Source organism: Mus caroli, chromosome 11 (assembly GCF_900094665.2).
Source record: "Mus caroli chromosome 11, CAROLI_EIJ_v1.1, whole genome shotgun sequence".
Classification (NCBI taxonomy): Eukaryota; Metazoa; Chordata; class Mammalia; order Rodentia; family Muridae; genus Mus; species Mus caroli.
This window is the reverse complement of record NC_034580.1, coordinates 38,982,120-38,996,232: the sequence shown is the minus strand read 5'-3', so window position 1 is coordinate 38,996,232 and position 14,113 is coordinate 38,982,120. Positions and strand designations below refer to the sequence as shown.

Here is a 14,113-nt window from a genome sequence, read left to right as displayed (position 1 = left end):
GCGGTGGTGGCGGTGGCGGTGGTGGCGGTGGCGGTGGTGGTGGCTGCGGCGGCGGTGGTGGTGGTGGCTGCAGCGGCGGTGGCTGCGGCAGCGGTGGTGGTGGCTGCGGCGGCGGTGGTGGTGGCTGCGGCGGCGGTGGCAGCGGCGGCAGCAATGGTGGTGTTTTGAAACAGGGCTTCCTGTGGCCAGGGCTGACCTTAAAACTGAATATGTAGCTGACAATGACCTTGAGGTCCTGTTCCTCCTACTTCCACCTCCCGAGAGCTGGGATTTTCAGTGTGTGTCACTACACCTTACCCCATGTACATAATTACTCTCACGTACTTAAAAGTAGATTCTATGAAACAGTTACCGTTCCCATTTTATAGATGAGAAAGTAGCAGGCTTCATAAACACTTCTAAAGTCCAACATCCGATTCTGGACACCAGGCCAGGTCATTTGAATTCTGCCTTCTACTCATCTCTCACACTGCCCAAATTGTCTTGAGAGGAAAGAATGCCTTATACTCACAGGAATGAGTTGCACATGACTCCAGATTTGCATGAGAAAATCCATCCTCAGGTCTTTGCTTAAACTTTACAAGGCTATGGCCATAGCAGGGTGCTTTGGAACAAAGTTTCAGCACAGGGTCTTGAACACAATATTCACAGTGCGGAAGATGGCTTTGGAGAACACTTGCCATTAGCGGTATTGTGCTCTGTGTAGTCCTTAAAAGGAAGGATCCATTTGTTGCTCAGTTCACTGCCATCTTCAACAGGCTTGACACCAGGCAAGGTTACATGTTTATCCTCAAAAAATAGGCTGTGTTGCTTTCGATCCTTCCCCTCTTTGGTCACATTGTGTCCATAGCCACCATACTGGTCCCTATAGGTCCCCATGCAACAAGACATGCTGCCTGTCTTTGTTCTCATCAGCACATACCTCCCAAAGGAGTACATAGGCCTCCAATATCCATCACTCTCACTCCTTTTCCTACTTAGTCAAGACCTGTTTCCTCGACCCCTCAGACTCGGCCTTGGAAAGATGTCCATAGCCTAAGACATAAATCTCATCCCTCCAGGATGCTTCACGTTCATTTGCTATATGCTACAGTTCAGTAGGGGTCTTGTCATGTTCACAGTGTCTTAATACAAAGCCCTATTTTTGGATCAAGTGATGGTGTAATATTTGTCAGAATTAAAGCATGAAGCAGCACCTTATTGGTCTTAACATACAGCTAGAATGTAGCCCACTTCCACTTTTCCCCAGAGTTTAAAGAAGACGTCAGTCAGCATTGACACATTGATTTGCTAAACTGAGAAGAATTGCAACTTCCCACAACAACAGGGTGAACCTCAAATTGTTGCAGGATATTTGAACCCTGAGATTGTGTTATTTGACATACATTACATAAATCACAGGTCCCAAGTTTTATTTCCTTTCAAGACCAAGGCAATAAGCCTTGGAAAGAAGGATTACTACAGGAGACTAAGAGTCACTTTTACATCAATTGACCAAGAAGGTCAAGTGTCCCCAGAAGGAATACGAGCACAACCCAAGCTTAAAGATGGGGTTTGGGGAGGAGCTTGGGAGTTTTGTTTTTTGTTTTTAAGGCATTTTGTTTGTTTGTTTGTTTGTTTGTTTGTTTGGTCATGGGGTACAGCATGGAACATGAAAGACCATATGTCACAGGCTGGGTAGTCGGGTTAGAGAACACACTTAAAGTACAAAACGGTCTGTAAACTATAGTCACATTGTTTTAAATATGTAAGTAAATAAATTCGATAGAAAATCCTGAAAATGGATAACAAAGAGGATTGCATGTTTGAATCCAGCCTGAATACAGACCTGTCTCAAAAATAATTTTGTTTAAGTATGATTTTTCTGCATTATATACTGTGTATTTAGATAAAGTGTAGGTTTATCTAAACTGCAAACTTTCAGGCATGCTGTATGGCCAAGGACAATCCACTTCCCTGATCCAGGTCTCAGTTGCCTATATTTTAATTAGAAATTGTTTTTAATTTGCTACTGCTATGAAATGATTTAGGGAGTCACATTCAGAGGGTAAGTTAATCATGTGCACAGACCACAGCATCTCATTGTCACCGGGCCGTGCTCTCTCTTATTTTACTGGTTTATTTCCTTCTAGTCCCATCTCCTAGTCCATGTCCATCTGCCTTCACCCCTAGGCAAACATTAAGAGTCTCATATCATTTTGTGATGTGTTTTTTAATTTGAAAATGTTTCTACAAAACACATATGGTTGTTTGTCAAATTACATTGAAATCATTCATAAATCTCGCTCTGTTTTGCATGTTTTACCATGGGAAAGAAATGGTGTATCTAGACTCTTGCCATACTGCCGTAAGTTTGTTATCCTGGGACATAAGTGCTACCCATTATCCAGTTTTGCATATGCCTCCTCTCCCCTCTTCCCCAGGCTTTCTCCTATTCTCTGTGACCACAAGCAACACTATCAAAAGCATCCTCCTGTATGCCACCTTATGGTCCTGTGTGAAATTCTTTGAGTAAGGTTTGGCCTGGAACAAAATGGCCCAGCTCGATTGTGTGCACACACATGTAGTTGAACCAAGTAGTGCCGGTATCTTTCCCCTAAATGTCTAGACTGCCTGTGCCCTTAGCAGCCAAAGCCAGGGCCTCCTTATGTCCCCCACAGCCTATTCAGCAGCCTTCTAATGTTTTCCATCATCTTAAAGGCGATGGTTTTTCTCTTTATGGCTTCTACTTCAATGTAATTTGACTGCCTGATACTTTGAGCATCTTGTCTCCATGTGAACTACCTATTTTTTTTAATCCACTTTTCTTCTCCGAGTATCCTGCTCCTGGGAATTCCGTGGTCTTCTTGAGTTCTCATTTTTTGTCTGAGCTTTGAGATGGGGAGATGCTTTGCTCCTTTGACTAGTTACCTGGTTGACTGGGAGATTTGCTCCTTTGACTAGTTACCTGGTTGACTGGGAGATTTGCTCCTTTGACTAGTTACCTGGTTGACTGGGAGATTTGCTCCTTTGACTAGNGAGATTTGCTCCTTTGACTAGTTACCTGGTTGACTGGGAGATTTGCTCCTTTGACTAGTTACCTGGTTGACTGGGAGATTTGCTCCTTTGACTAGCTACCTGGTTGACTGGGAGATTTGCTCCTTTGACTAGCTACCTGGTTGACTGGGAGATTTTTGTTGCTGATTTTGGTGGGGCGGGGGATTGTTTCTTTGCTTGCGTTTAGACAGACTCTCATTTTGTACCTGACTCTGAAACTCAAACTGGCCTAGAAATACGTATTCCCGGATGACCCAGATTTCTAGCAATCCTCCTGACTCAGCCCCCTGAGCACTAGGATTAAAGGCATGAACCATCACATAGATATTTTAATTTAACTTAATGTTTTTTAATTTATTTGAGCTGTTGCAGACATGGAGGTCAGAGGCCAAACTAGGATCTGTTGTCTCCTTCCTCCATGTTGGTTCCAAGACTCAAATTCATGTTGCTTGGCTTAGTGACTTGAACCCAAGGCCTCACTCACACACAAGAACTCTACTACTAAGATACGGGCTCACCTCTCTCTTTTTTTTTTTTTTAATTGCTAGAGTATTTCTTATATTCTAAATAACCTTTTAGCTGTTTGAGAGAATATAAATAACTTCTCCTATCCTTGACTTGTAGATCATTCTTTTGAAGAACTAAGTCATTTTTCTTCATTCCAAGATTTTCTTCAGGTCTTTTAAGTTGCTTTCTTCTATTGTTCAAGGCCCATTATGCATTTTTGGTCTTTAACATGGCTCCTATTTGCTGTATTAAAGGAACAGATCGGTGCCTATTTCCCAGCTTTTGAGAAAGATAAGATACTACATAGATAAAGCACCTCACACAGGCAGCCTAGACCAAAGAGGTGTGCTATTACAGGTGATTGTTAAGATCTCATGCGTTAGCAGAGCAGAGGTGGCGCACGCCTTTAGTCCCAGCACTTGGGAGGCACAGGCAGGTGGAATTCTAAGTTCGAGGTCAGCCTGGTTTACAGAGTGAGTTCCAGGACAGCCAGGGCTATACACAGAGAAACCCTGTCTCCGGGGAGGGAAAAAAAAAAAAAAGATCTCATGGGTTGACAGGGTAAGGACTGACTTATGAAACCTAACAGTCAGGACTGTGGCAGCAATTTACCTAAATCAGGAGAGATTTCATAAACAGAGGAAAGTTACTGAGTTAGAATTCATTCAGTTTCCTTTCCTTTATTGTTATTTATTTATTTACTTACTTATTTACTTGTTTAGTTAGTTAGTTAGTTGTAAGTCTGTAACTCACTATGGAACCAGGCTGGCCTTAAACTCACAGAGACCCACATACCAAATGCTGGGATCAAAAGTGAACATACCTGGTTCGTGTGTGTGTGTGTGTGTGTGTGTGTGTGTGTGTGTGTGTGTGTGTGTTGTTGTTGTTGTTGTTGTTGTTGTTGTTCACAGAGGCTGGAAGAGGATGTCAGCTCCGTTAGAGCTGGAGATAGAGACAATTAGGAATTTCTCCGTGGGAGTGCTGAGATCCAAATTCTGGTCTTTGTGATAAAGCCACAAGGTCTCTTAAGCAATGAGCATATGTCCTGGCCCTAGAGTAATTCGTTCATTTCAAAATGAGAAAGGCTAGCCATCCAGGATTAAAAAAAAAATCACCTGGAACGAGACCCAAGGGTGGCAAAGCTACCATTGAGCACAGAGTAGGAGAGCCACTAAGTAGAGAGTGTACTAACCAACTGCTGTCTGTCTTTCTGTCTGCACCCCTCAGGCTCCCTGTTCTCAACCCTAAAGCCCCCGGACGCCGTGTTCAAGGTAGTGTTCTGGCTGGGCTACTTCAACAGCTGCCTCAACCCCATCATCTACCCGTGCTCCAGCAAGGAGTTCAAACGCGCCTTCATGCGCATCCTGGGGTGCCAGTGCCGCGGTGGCCGTCGCCGCCGCCGCCGTCGCCGTCTAGGAGGCTGCGCTTACACCTACCGGCCGTGGACCCGCGGCGGCTCGCTGGAGAGGTCGCAGTCGCGTAAGGACTCTCTGGATGACAGCGGCAGCTGCATGAGTGGCAGCCAGCGGACCCTGCCCTCGGCGTCGCCCAGCCCGGGCTACCTGGGTCGTGGAACGCAGCCACCCGTGGAGCTGTGCGCCTTTCCCGAGTGGAAACCCGGGGCGCTGCTCAGCCTGCCAGAGCCTCCTGGCCGCCACGGCCGCCTCGACTCCGGGCCACTCTTCACTTTCAAGCTCCTGGGCGAGCCTGAGAGCCCGGGGACCGAAGGCGACGCCAGCAATGGGGGCTGCGACACCACGACTGACCTGGCCAACGGGCAGCCGGGCTTCAAGAGCAACATGCCCCTGGCACCCGGGCACTTTTAGGGTCTCTCTCCATCCACCCGCCCCCGAACACACACACATGGGGGGGGGGAGAACACCATCATGGGAAGCGGGAGGGCGCGTGGGGGGAGTGTGTCAGTCCTGAGTAGACACAGGGTCTCAAGGGGACAAGGGGGGAGGGGGCGGGGAGAGGGGCAGCTGCTTTTCTGGCAGAGGCATGGGTGCCAGGTACAGCGAAGAGCTGGGCTGAGCATGCTGAGAGCCTGGAGGCCCCCCTACGCCGGCCGGGACTTAAGTCTCTCTCTCTTCTCTCTCTGTATATACATAAAATGAGTTCCTCTATATGTATTTATCTGTGGGTACACATGTGTGTGTCTGTTTGGTGTACGTGTGGGCTGGGTGCGTGGGTGCGTGTGTGAGGCCTGCCCGCACGCGTGTGCTGGGGCAGAGCGTGTGTGACCCCTGGTGATGTCTAGGTGTGTTGTTTGTTTCTTGACTTTGTACCTCTCAAGCCCCTCCCTGCTCTCCAGTCAATGCTGGCACTTTGATAGGGTCGGAAAACAAGTCAAATATTAAAGATCATTTCTCCTGTGCGCCTTTGAGTGATTTGTGAAGGAGAGCCTTGCGTTTCCTCTTCCTTCAGGTCTGATCAAATTGTAGGACTTTTCTTTTGGGGCAGGCCAGGAGGGGTTAGACTATTATTATTAGTGACATTGTTATGATTATCATATTTATGATTACAATTTTATTTATTGTTTTATGTATTTAAAAGAGGTATTCAGGTGCCACAACAGATGTGGAAACCAGAGAACTCCTTGCAGAAGTCAATATCACAAAAACTATAGACAAAGCCATTCCAAAAAGTACACACACACGTACACACACACACACACACAAAACACATACATCATTTGCAGACAATTAGGGTCCCTTATCTTGGATCTCCTGAATTAATCACAACTTCCAAGGTACACAAGTATCCTACCCTGAACCAGGATTATCTCAGCCAAGTCCTGGTTTTTATAGATGGGTGATTGAGGTTAAGATTTTGGCATGGGCCAGCAAGACACTGAGCAGGTAAAGGTGTTCACTGCCACGCCTGAGGACCTGAGTTCGATCTCTGGGACACACAAGGTAAAGCAGAGGCTAGACTCTGGCAAGTTATGCTCTGACCTCCTCCCATGCATTATACCACTGGGCTTGTTCACACCCACAAGCACACACACACAATGTAATAGCAATGATTTTTTTTTAAAAGAACTTGACAAAGTGTCATTAAAGTTACACTTCCTTTGCTTGTGTCTCCAGGACTGTGTGTCTCCGTGCTGCGACCAATAACATTCTCCCAGACGCCTCTTCTTGTTCCTGCATAGAATAGGGAACTTAATGGGGGCGGCAGGAGCTGCTTAGACCTTATTCCCAGGGAAGAAGAAATAACTTGGATCCTCCAAAAACACTTTATTGGCAATGCAAACCTTGTTTCAAAGTATTCTTCTACAGGATCCTGATACAAGAGAGCAAGAGAACGTAGAGAGGACAGAGGCTGGCTGTCTCGCTTCTTCCTCCCTTCCATTCCTTCCCCAGGCCTATCCCAGGCACCCTGGGGCCTCACAGATCTGGTAAAGCAAAAGCAATTTGGAGCAGCAGGGTCTTGGGTCAAGCCCTAGCTCTGCATGGCCTCGGGCCCTTCATCTTGCTGCCTCTGACCTCGTTTCTCACCTCACAAACAGACATGATCCTGCAGCCCACCAAGAAGTAGCAAGGTTCGCTGAGGTTGTCCCTAGTGTAAACACTGGCATGCAAATGTCTGGATAGATTCGACTTATAATTCTGATCTTGGAAATCTGAAACCACAGGCACCAAAGGCATTTCCTGTGCTGCTTGGCTATAGTCAGTTCATCAGTCTCTGGTATCTGGAGGTCACCCAGGGCTGGGGGTGTTGGGAGGAGCTGTTGAGGAGTGGTGGCAGCTGCCTGCCTCCCTCCAGAGTGAGCATTGGCCAAGTAGTAGCTAGCACCCTGTCCCCCAGAGAGTACTGGGCTCTGGATCAGCCTCAAGCCCAGGCCAGCATGATGCTGATCCCTCCATGTCCCTCACTGTGTCCAGGCCTGGGGAGGGGGGCAGGGTTTACCAGAAGCTCTGGAGCTAGGCAGGTCTGTCTAATGTGAACTCCAGCCTAGCACAGAGCAGGACCACACTACACTCTCCAGCCATCCAGGTGCTGTTGGGTCATCTGTCACCGCTCAGACAGGCTGCAGAGTAAATCTGTCAATCCTAGTAAAGAAGCAAGTGACTTGACAAGCTAGATGGACAGGTCTCCCTCCAGACCCAGGATCAAATCCCACTTCTGCCACTCAGCAGCTCGTCATGTTCAGCAACCTACATCACACAAGTCTAACCTCAATTGCTTTTACTGTGAAACCTGGACAATCAATAATAGTGTGTGCTTTTAACACTGAGAAGATAAAAGGAGATGGTGAGGGTTGAGTTCTGGCATAATGTAGAAGACCGCCATGCCAGACACTGATGAACAGTCAGTATGTAGCAGCTGTGGGTGGAGGTGTTCATTATTCAGTTCATTATTCTACATGGATATATGAAATTTAGAAAATCTGAATATATAGACCAAATGAGCTTCAAGTTGTTCATAGATTACAGAGCCGTGGGCCTCCATATCCACTTCTTTCCAGGGATTCTTTTGATTTGCTTCTTCCTTGGGATAAGGCTTGTTATATGTCCAGGAGCATCCTCCTGCCTCAACTTCCCAAGTGTTCACCATCTAGGTAATGTACCACCATGCCTTGCCAGAGTTCATCTTTAGAAAGAAAGGCAGGGGTTCATCCCAGAGTTACAGAATGTAGCAGGTCAGAACTGGTGCCTTCTTTCTGCAACCTCAGGAGGTTGAGGCTAGCTTGAGGCCAGACTGGGCTACACAGTTCCAGGCCAGCCTGAGCTGCGAGTGTGATCCTGTCCTAAGACAAATCAAAAATATATATATATATATGGTTTCCCGAAGCCCAGAGAAAGATTACTAAAGAGATCAGGCCAAAACAAAAATAAGATTTTAAAAGATTAATAGAAGCTGGATTAGTATAGCCCACCTGTAATCCCTCTAAGCATTTGGGAGGTAAGGCAGAAGGATCAGGAGTTCAAGGCCAGCCTCTGCAACCCTGGGCTACAAAAGACCCTTTATCAAGACAATCGATTTTTTTTAAGTTAATAAAGCACTGCAGGTGGGCTGAAGAGGTGTCTCGGTGGATAAAGTGCTTTCTACACACACCCATATAATAAGCAGGGCACCAGTCTCAGTCCACATCTCAATCCCTGTACCTAAGACTCAGGGAACATCAAGGAAGAGAAAGGATGTCTTGTAAGAGCCAGAGGACCAGGATGCCTGAGTGCTACGTAGTGTTTTCTACACCAGACAAGGATGCTGTACTCATGAACTCTCAATAGTGTGGTTACCTGAATAAGACCTGCATAATGACAACACTAGCCCACATGCCAACTCAAGGGAGAGTTCACAAGGCCCCACCCCTGGATCAAGAGCGACAGTCAATCCATGGCTGCTGAGAGGGTGGTAAACCCTCTTCTCTAGGCATGAACCCCCTGGTAGATTATCTAAGCCTAAGTACTCAGCCCTAAGCCACATGCAAGAGCAACACTAAATGGGAGAGACAGACAGACAGACCAACCAATGGACAGATAGACAGTAACAATAATTATAGAAAAGATCATGAATTTGAAGCATGAGTGGGGAGAGAAGAACACTGGAGAAGTTAGGCAGATGGAGAGAGACGGGTGGAAATGACATAAATAACATACAGAATTTGAAGCCAGGTGCTCTGGTGCTCATCTGTAGCCCCCACACTGGGGAGATGGAGACAGGTCGATCCTGGGCTCACTGGCCAGTCAGTCCAGCCAAACAGCAAGGTGTGGCTTTATTGTGAGATCCTGTCTCAAAAAAAAAAAAAAAAAAAAAAAAAAACCAAAGTAGGGAATGATTGAGGAAGATGCCTATGCTGACCTTGGCCTCCACATGAACACATATCGGGTGAGCATGGCTGCTCACATGTATTGCACATATGTGCATACATGCACACATGCATACACATGTACATGTGCATGCACAAATTGCAGGTGGTGTTAAGAGTATTATATGGAAAAAGAAAGCGTATGGTGTCTCAGACAGCACATCCTATGGCAGAAGAGCTGGAGATGGAGGCACAGAACAGCTGCAAGCATGCACTGAGGTTCAAGTCAGTGCTCTAACCCAGACTGGGCACCTCTGCCCTGGGCCTGAAAGTCTTGCATGTAAGCTGAGAATCTGTTTAGTACTGATCTCCCACGGTTAGGATGAGGAATAAGTAACAGAAACCTTGAACGAGTTTGCACAGATCAGCACTATCTGGTTTGGTTTGGTTTGGTTTGGTTTGGTTTGGTTTGGTTTGGTTTGGTTTGGTTTGGTTCGGTTCGGTTCAGTTTGGTTTGGAGGGCATAGTTTTACCACAGATCAAAGTTGCCTTGAACTTACTATGTAGTTGAAATGGGCCTCAAATTCACAGCAATCCCTCTGCCTCAGCCTCTCACATGCTGGGATTACAGGCATGTATCCCCATGCCCTCCAGCCACCCATTTCCAATATTTCCAGAATCGGCAGCTTAATTATCTGGTGACATATCTAGACTTAGCGGTACAGACCTGTGATCCTAGCACTTGGGATCTGTAGGCAGAAAAATCAGGCATTCAAAACCAGCCTGAGCTACATGGGCTCTTATCTCAAAAGATGGGCTAGCAGGTATGTGTGGTTTCCCTAAAGGCTTACACACATGAATTCAGTCTCCCAAGTCCACGGTGGGAGGAGAAAAATCATCTCCCAAATGTCTATCTTCTGGTTTAACACATGTGCCTTTATGCACGCGCACGCACACACACACACACTGAAAATAATAAATAGCAAATAAAAATTATTTTAAAGAATAATCTGACGGAGCTGAAGGGATGGGTCAGTAGTTAAGAGCACTTGTGGCTCTTTCACAGGACCTGGTTCAGTTCCCTAAATCTACACCCATTGCTCACAACCATCCCAAACTCCAGCCTATAAGATACAGTACTCTCTTCTGATTTCCAAGAGCACCAGGCATTTATGTGATGCACATACATACATGATTCATGCCCATACATGTGAGCAAAACATTCATACACATAAAATCAATAAATCTAAAAAAGGCTTAAAGGCCCATGACAGCTAATGAAAAATAAGCCTAGTTTCATGTCTTATTGGTGCCTTAAATCTTTTGATGAACAAATTAAAATCAGCTTATAGATTTCTCAACAAATGTAATTCCATCAAAACACAGAAGAATCTAAGTCCACAGAGGCAGGCAATAAGAATGATGGATCTGAAGTTTTCAAATTTCAGATCTGAAAATACAACTCAAAAGAAGACCAAGGTCCATGCTCAGGGAAACCGGTCTGACTGGAACATACTGGGTCAGCAATTGCCACATCAAGTGTGTAACAGAGGCAGATGCTCCACTACCATTCTCAGTGGGTTAAACTTCAGCATCAAGCACCATCTTCCATCAGATATGGCGATGGTGCAGCACTGTGGGCTCTGAGAAAGGAGTTGCCTCATTGCTGGGGGGAGGGGTGTTAGGAAGAATTTGCACCTTTATTCAGTGTGGTGGCTATGGGAACCAAGACATGATCAGAAGATTGGCCACACACACACACCTCTGGCATCCCAAGACCATCAGACCATCAGACAATATGGGTTCTGACATAGTCATGAGTATATGGAGGTCAGAGGACAGTCTGTAGGAGTTGGCCCTCTTCTTCTACCATGTAGGTCGCAGAGATGGAATTTAATCATCAAGCAGGGTGGCTGAGCCACCTTGCAAAAAGGTCTGGTACTTACTACATAGCCCAGGTTAGCCTCCAACTCACAAAAGTCCTGGTCGGCACATCTTTCTTCTTGAGGCACAGTTGATCATGAGCCAGAATCTTTTATTTTTCCCTGCCAGAAACAGGGCATCACACTTTAGCACAAGTGAATCTGGAACTCACCCAAGCTAGCCTTGAACGCCAAGATGATCCTCCTGCCTCTGCCTCCCTGGAGCTGAAATCATAGGCAGGCTCCACCATGCCTGCTGAGAAGCAATGCACTAGAGTAGTGTTTCTCAACCTTTCTTCAGCTGTGATCCCTTAATACAGTTTTTCACTTTATGATGAGCCCGACCATAAAATTACTTTCGTTGCTATTTCATAACTGTAATTTTTCTGCTGCTATGAATCGTGATGTAAATATCTGATACGCAAGATATCTGGATATGCAACCGCTGTGAAAGCGTTAGTCAAACCCTCGAGAAGGGTCGCGACCCATGGGTTGAGAACCCTTGCTGCAAAGCATCGATGCTTAAGGGGCAGGGCTAATTTATGACCCCATGAAGACAACTGGCTTTTATAAACCCTGATCCTCTTACAAAACACTATTTTGCCTGCACACCAGACACCTTCATCCCTATACGGAGGGATATATACATGTCAACCAATTGAGTAACCTTACAATGCCTACTGCCTTCTGGGACTCACTTTCCCCAATACTATGTTCGAAGGGTCTCTTCTTCTCTCCCCAGGCTGAGCTTCTCTCTGCTTTTCAGGCTCTAACTTCTACCCTCCTGCTTGGAAGAACCAAGGATAGCGTCTGAGAAAACAAGCCCTACGTGTCTTCAGTCAAGCTTCTCTTAGTTTACCTGTACCTCACTGCCCACAATAAGGAAGAAGTCTGGTGTGCAGGGGAAAGACCTCTCTATAAGAAGGTTTCAAAAAAAAAAAAAAAAAAAACCAAACCGGAGTTGTTTGAATGCTTTTCGTTTTTTTTTTATTTATTTTATTTGAATTTGCCAGTACAGGGAATTGAACCTAGTCCTCACTCACGTAAGCTAGACAAGAGTTGAACTACATCTCCAGCTTTCGTGCCTTTTAAATGATGCAGGAAGGTTTCAGTTTCCTCCTTAGCATGTGGAAGTATTTGCAGTCAGGTTTCTGTGGTTTGTGCTTACTGCCAAGAGCTCTGCTCACACACCGCATCCAAGCACCCTGAGGGGCGCGCATCTCTCCATCGCTACGCCGCATCTACAGCTCAACGCTAGGAAGGAATACAGAGGGGCCCCCGGGACTGGTCCTAACCACCTGCAATCTGGCGTCCTTCCTCCACGCACACTTGGAAGCTGTTTCTCGGACGAGGTGTTGAGAGGCACTGCGCCACGCCCCCTCGCGCGCCACCCGGTTCTTAGAGTGCAACCTGCCTGGCGTTCAGACAGGCGCGCGCGCCATCTGCTGTCCAATACGAGTAAGCAACGCGAATGAAACGTTGCTCTGCAATTCAGCTTGGATCTTCTCTGCAGCTCTTCCCTTGACTCTCAGTTGGAGAAATGTTCTGGAATTCTAGGTTAAGGGTACTTAACTTGGAATCTGTGTGTTAGCTTCAACAAGTCTAGGAACCCTCCAAATACTATTCAGAGTGGGATATTTTTCTGGAAAAGAGGTAGTTTTCCTGAGTCTGACTAATAATGCTATGAGTTGTAGATACACACACACACACACAAAATCTCTTGAGTAAATACCTAAGAGCAATATTGCCAGGGTGTCTGGTAGATGCATATTCAACTTTCTAGATCTTGCCTGACTGTTTCTAATATTGCCTGGCCACTTTGCTTTCCTGCCAACGAGGCATAAGACAGCCAGTTACTCTGCTTGCTCACCAGCTCCGAGAGCATTAGTCGGCTTTAATTGTAGTCATTCTAACAGGTTGGCGGTACTCTTCCCGTGGCTTGAATTTGCATTTCCCTAATGACTAGTACCGTCAAATGTCTTGTCTGCTTATTTGCCCTCCATACATTTTTTTGATGGTGTGTTCAAGTCTGCTCATTTTTAATAGATATTTTCATCTTAGCAAGATATATTATTTCAAGTTGAGATGTAAGGTTTCCTTATTTCTGGAACTGGAGAAATATTTCAGCTGTTGGGAGCACTTGCTGCTCTTCCAGACAACCCAGATTCAATTCCAAGCATTCATGTCTGACAATCTCTCTTGGCCTCTACAAGTACCCAAACTCAAGTACACACATCCAATCATTTTTTTTAAGATTTCTTTTTATTTCCATAACATGCAACTCCTTTTATGTATATGTTCTTTTCTCTTAGCTGATACCGTGTATTTGAATTCCTTAATTATGTCCTTTAAAATGCAGGAATATTTAATTCTGACAAAGTGTAATTTATTAATACCTTTATTTTTGGTTGATACTTTTTATCGGCACATACGTGCTTTTAATTTAAAAAGAAAACAGAACTTTTCCTTTTAGCATCCATCAATGGAGCAGCAGCTGCCAAGATGTTTGATCCTGTTGGGACTTCTAATTGAAGCAAAAACTACGTAAGGCATTTCAATACATTTTCTCACATCCAGAGGAAGATCGTGTCTTTCCCCCTCTTCCCAAAGCACTGAGATGGAAGCGTCATGTTCAGTCTGTGTGCCTTCCAAAGGACGGTGAGGTTCAGGTTATACGTGGACATTAAGAAGGTCAGAAGCTTGGCAGTGGTCCAACTGTGCAGGAAGAAAGATATTCACATTGACTGTTGAATTGAGAAAATGCTAACTCTCCGTCTGTGGGTCAACCCCACCCCAAAAAGGTGCACATCACTAAAGCTGGAGGCATAGGTACACGCGAGCGAGATGGGCCAAAGGAGGATTTTGGCTTGCTTATAATTCTCGTATCTGA

At 45.7% G+C, this 14,113-nt stretch overlaps 1 protein-coding gene across 5 annotated transcripts in view; it reads left to right on the top strand.

Moving 5' to 3' along the window:
• Window positions 1–5,920, top strand: part of Adra1b (adrenoceptor alpha 1B) — a 125,909-nt gene extending 119,989 nt beyond the window's left edge. For all 5 annotated transcript variants that reach the window (XM_021177599.1, XM_021177601.1, XM_029483750.1 and 2 more), the window contains one exon: window positions 4,771–5,920. In XM_021177599.1, the coding sequence (XP_021033258.1) occupies window positions 4,771–5,369 (599 nt within the window). In that variant the 3' untranslated portion in view covers window positions 5,370–5,920. The remainder of the gene's footprint in view (window positions 1–4,770) is intronic.
• The last annotated feature ends 8,193 nt before the right edge of the window (window positions 5,921–14,113 follow it).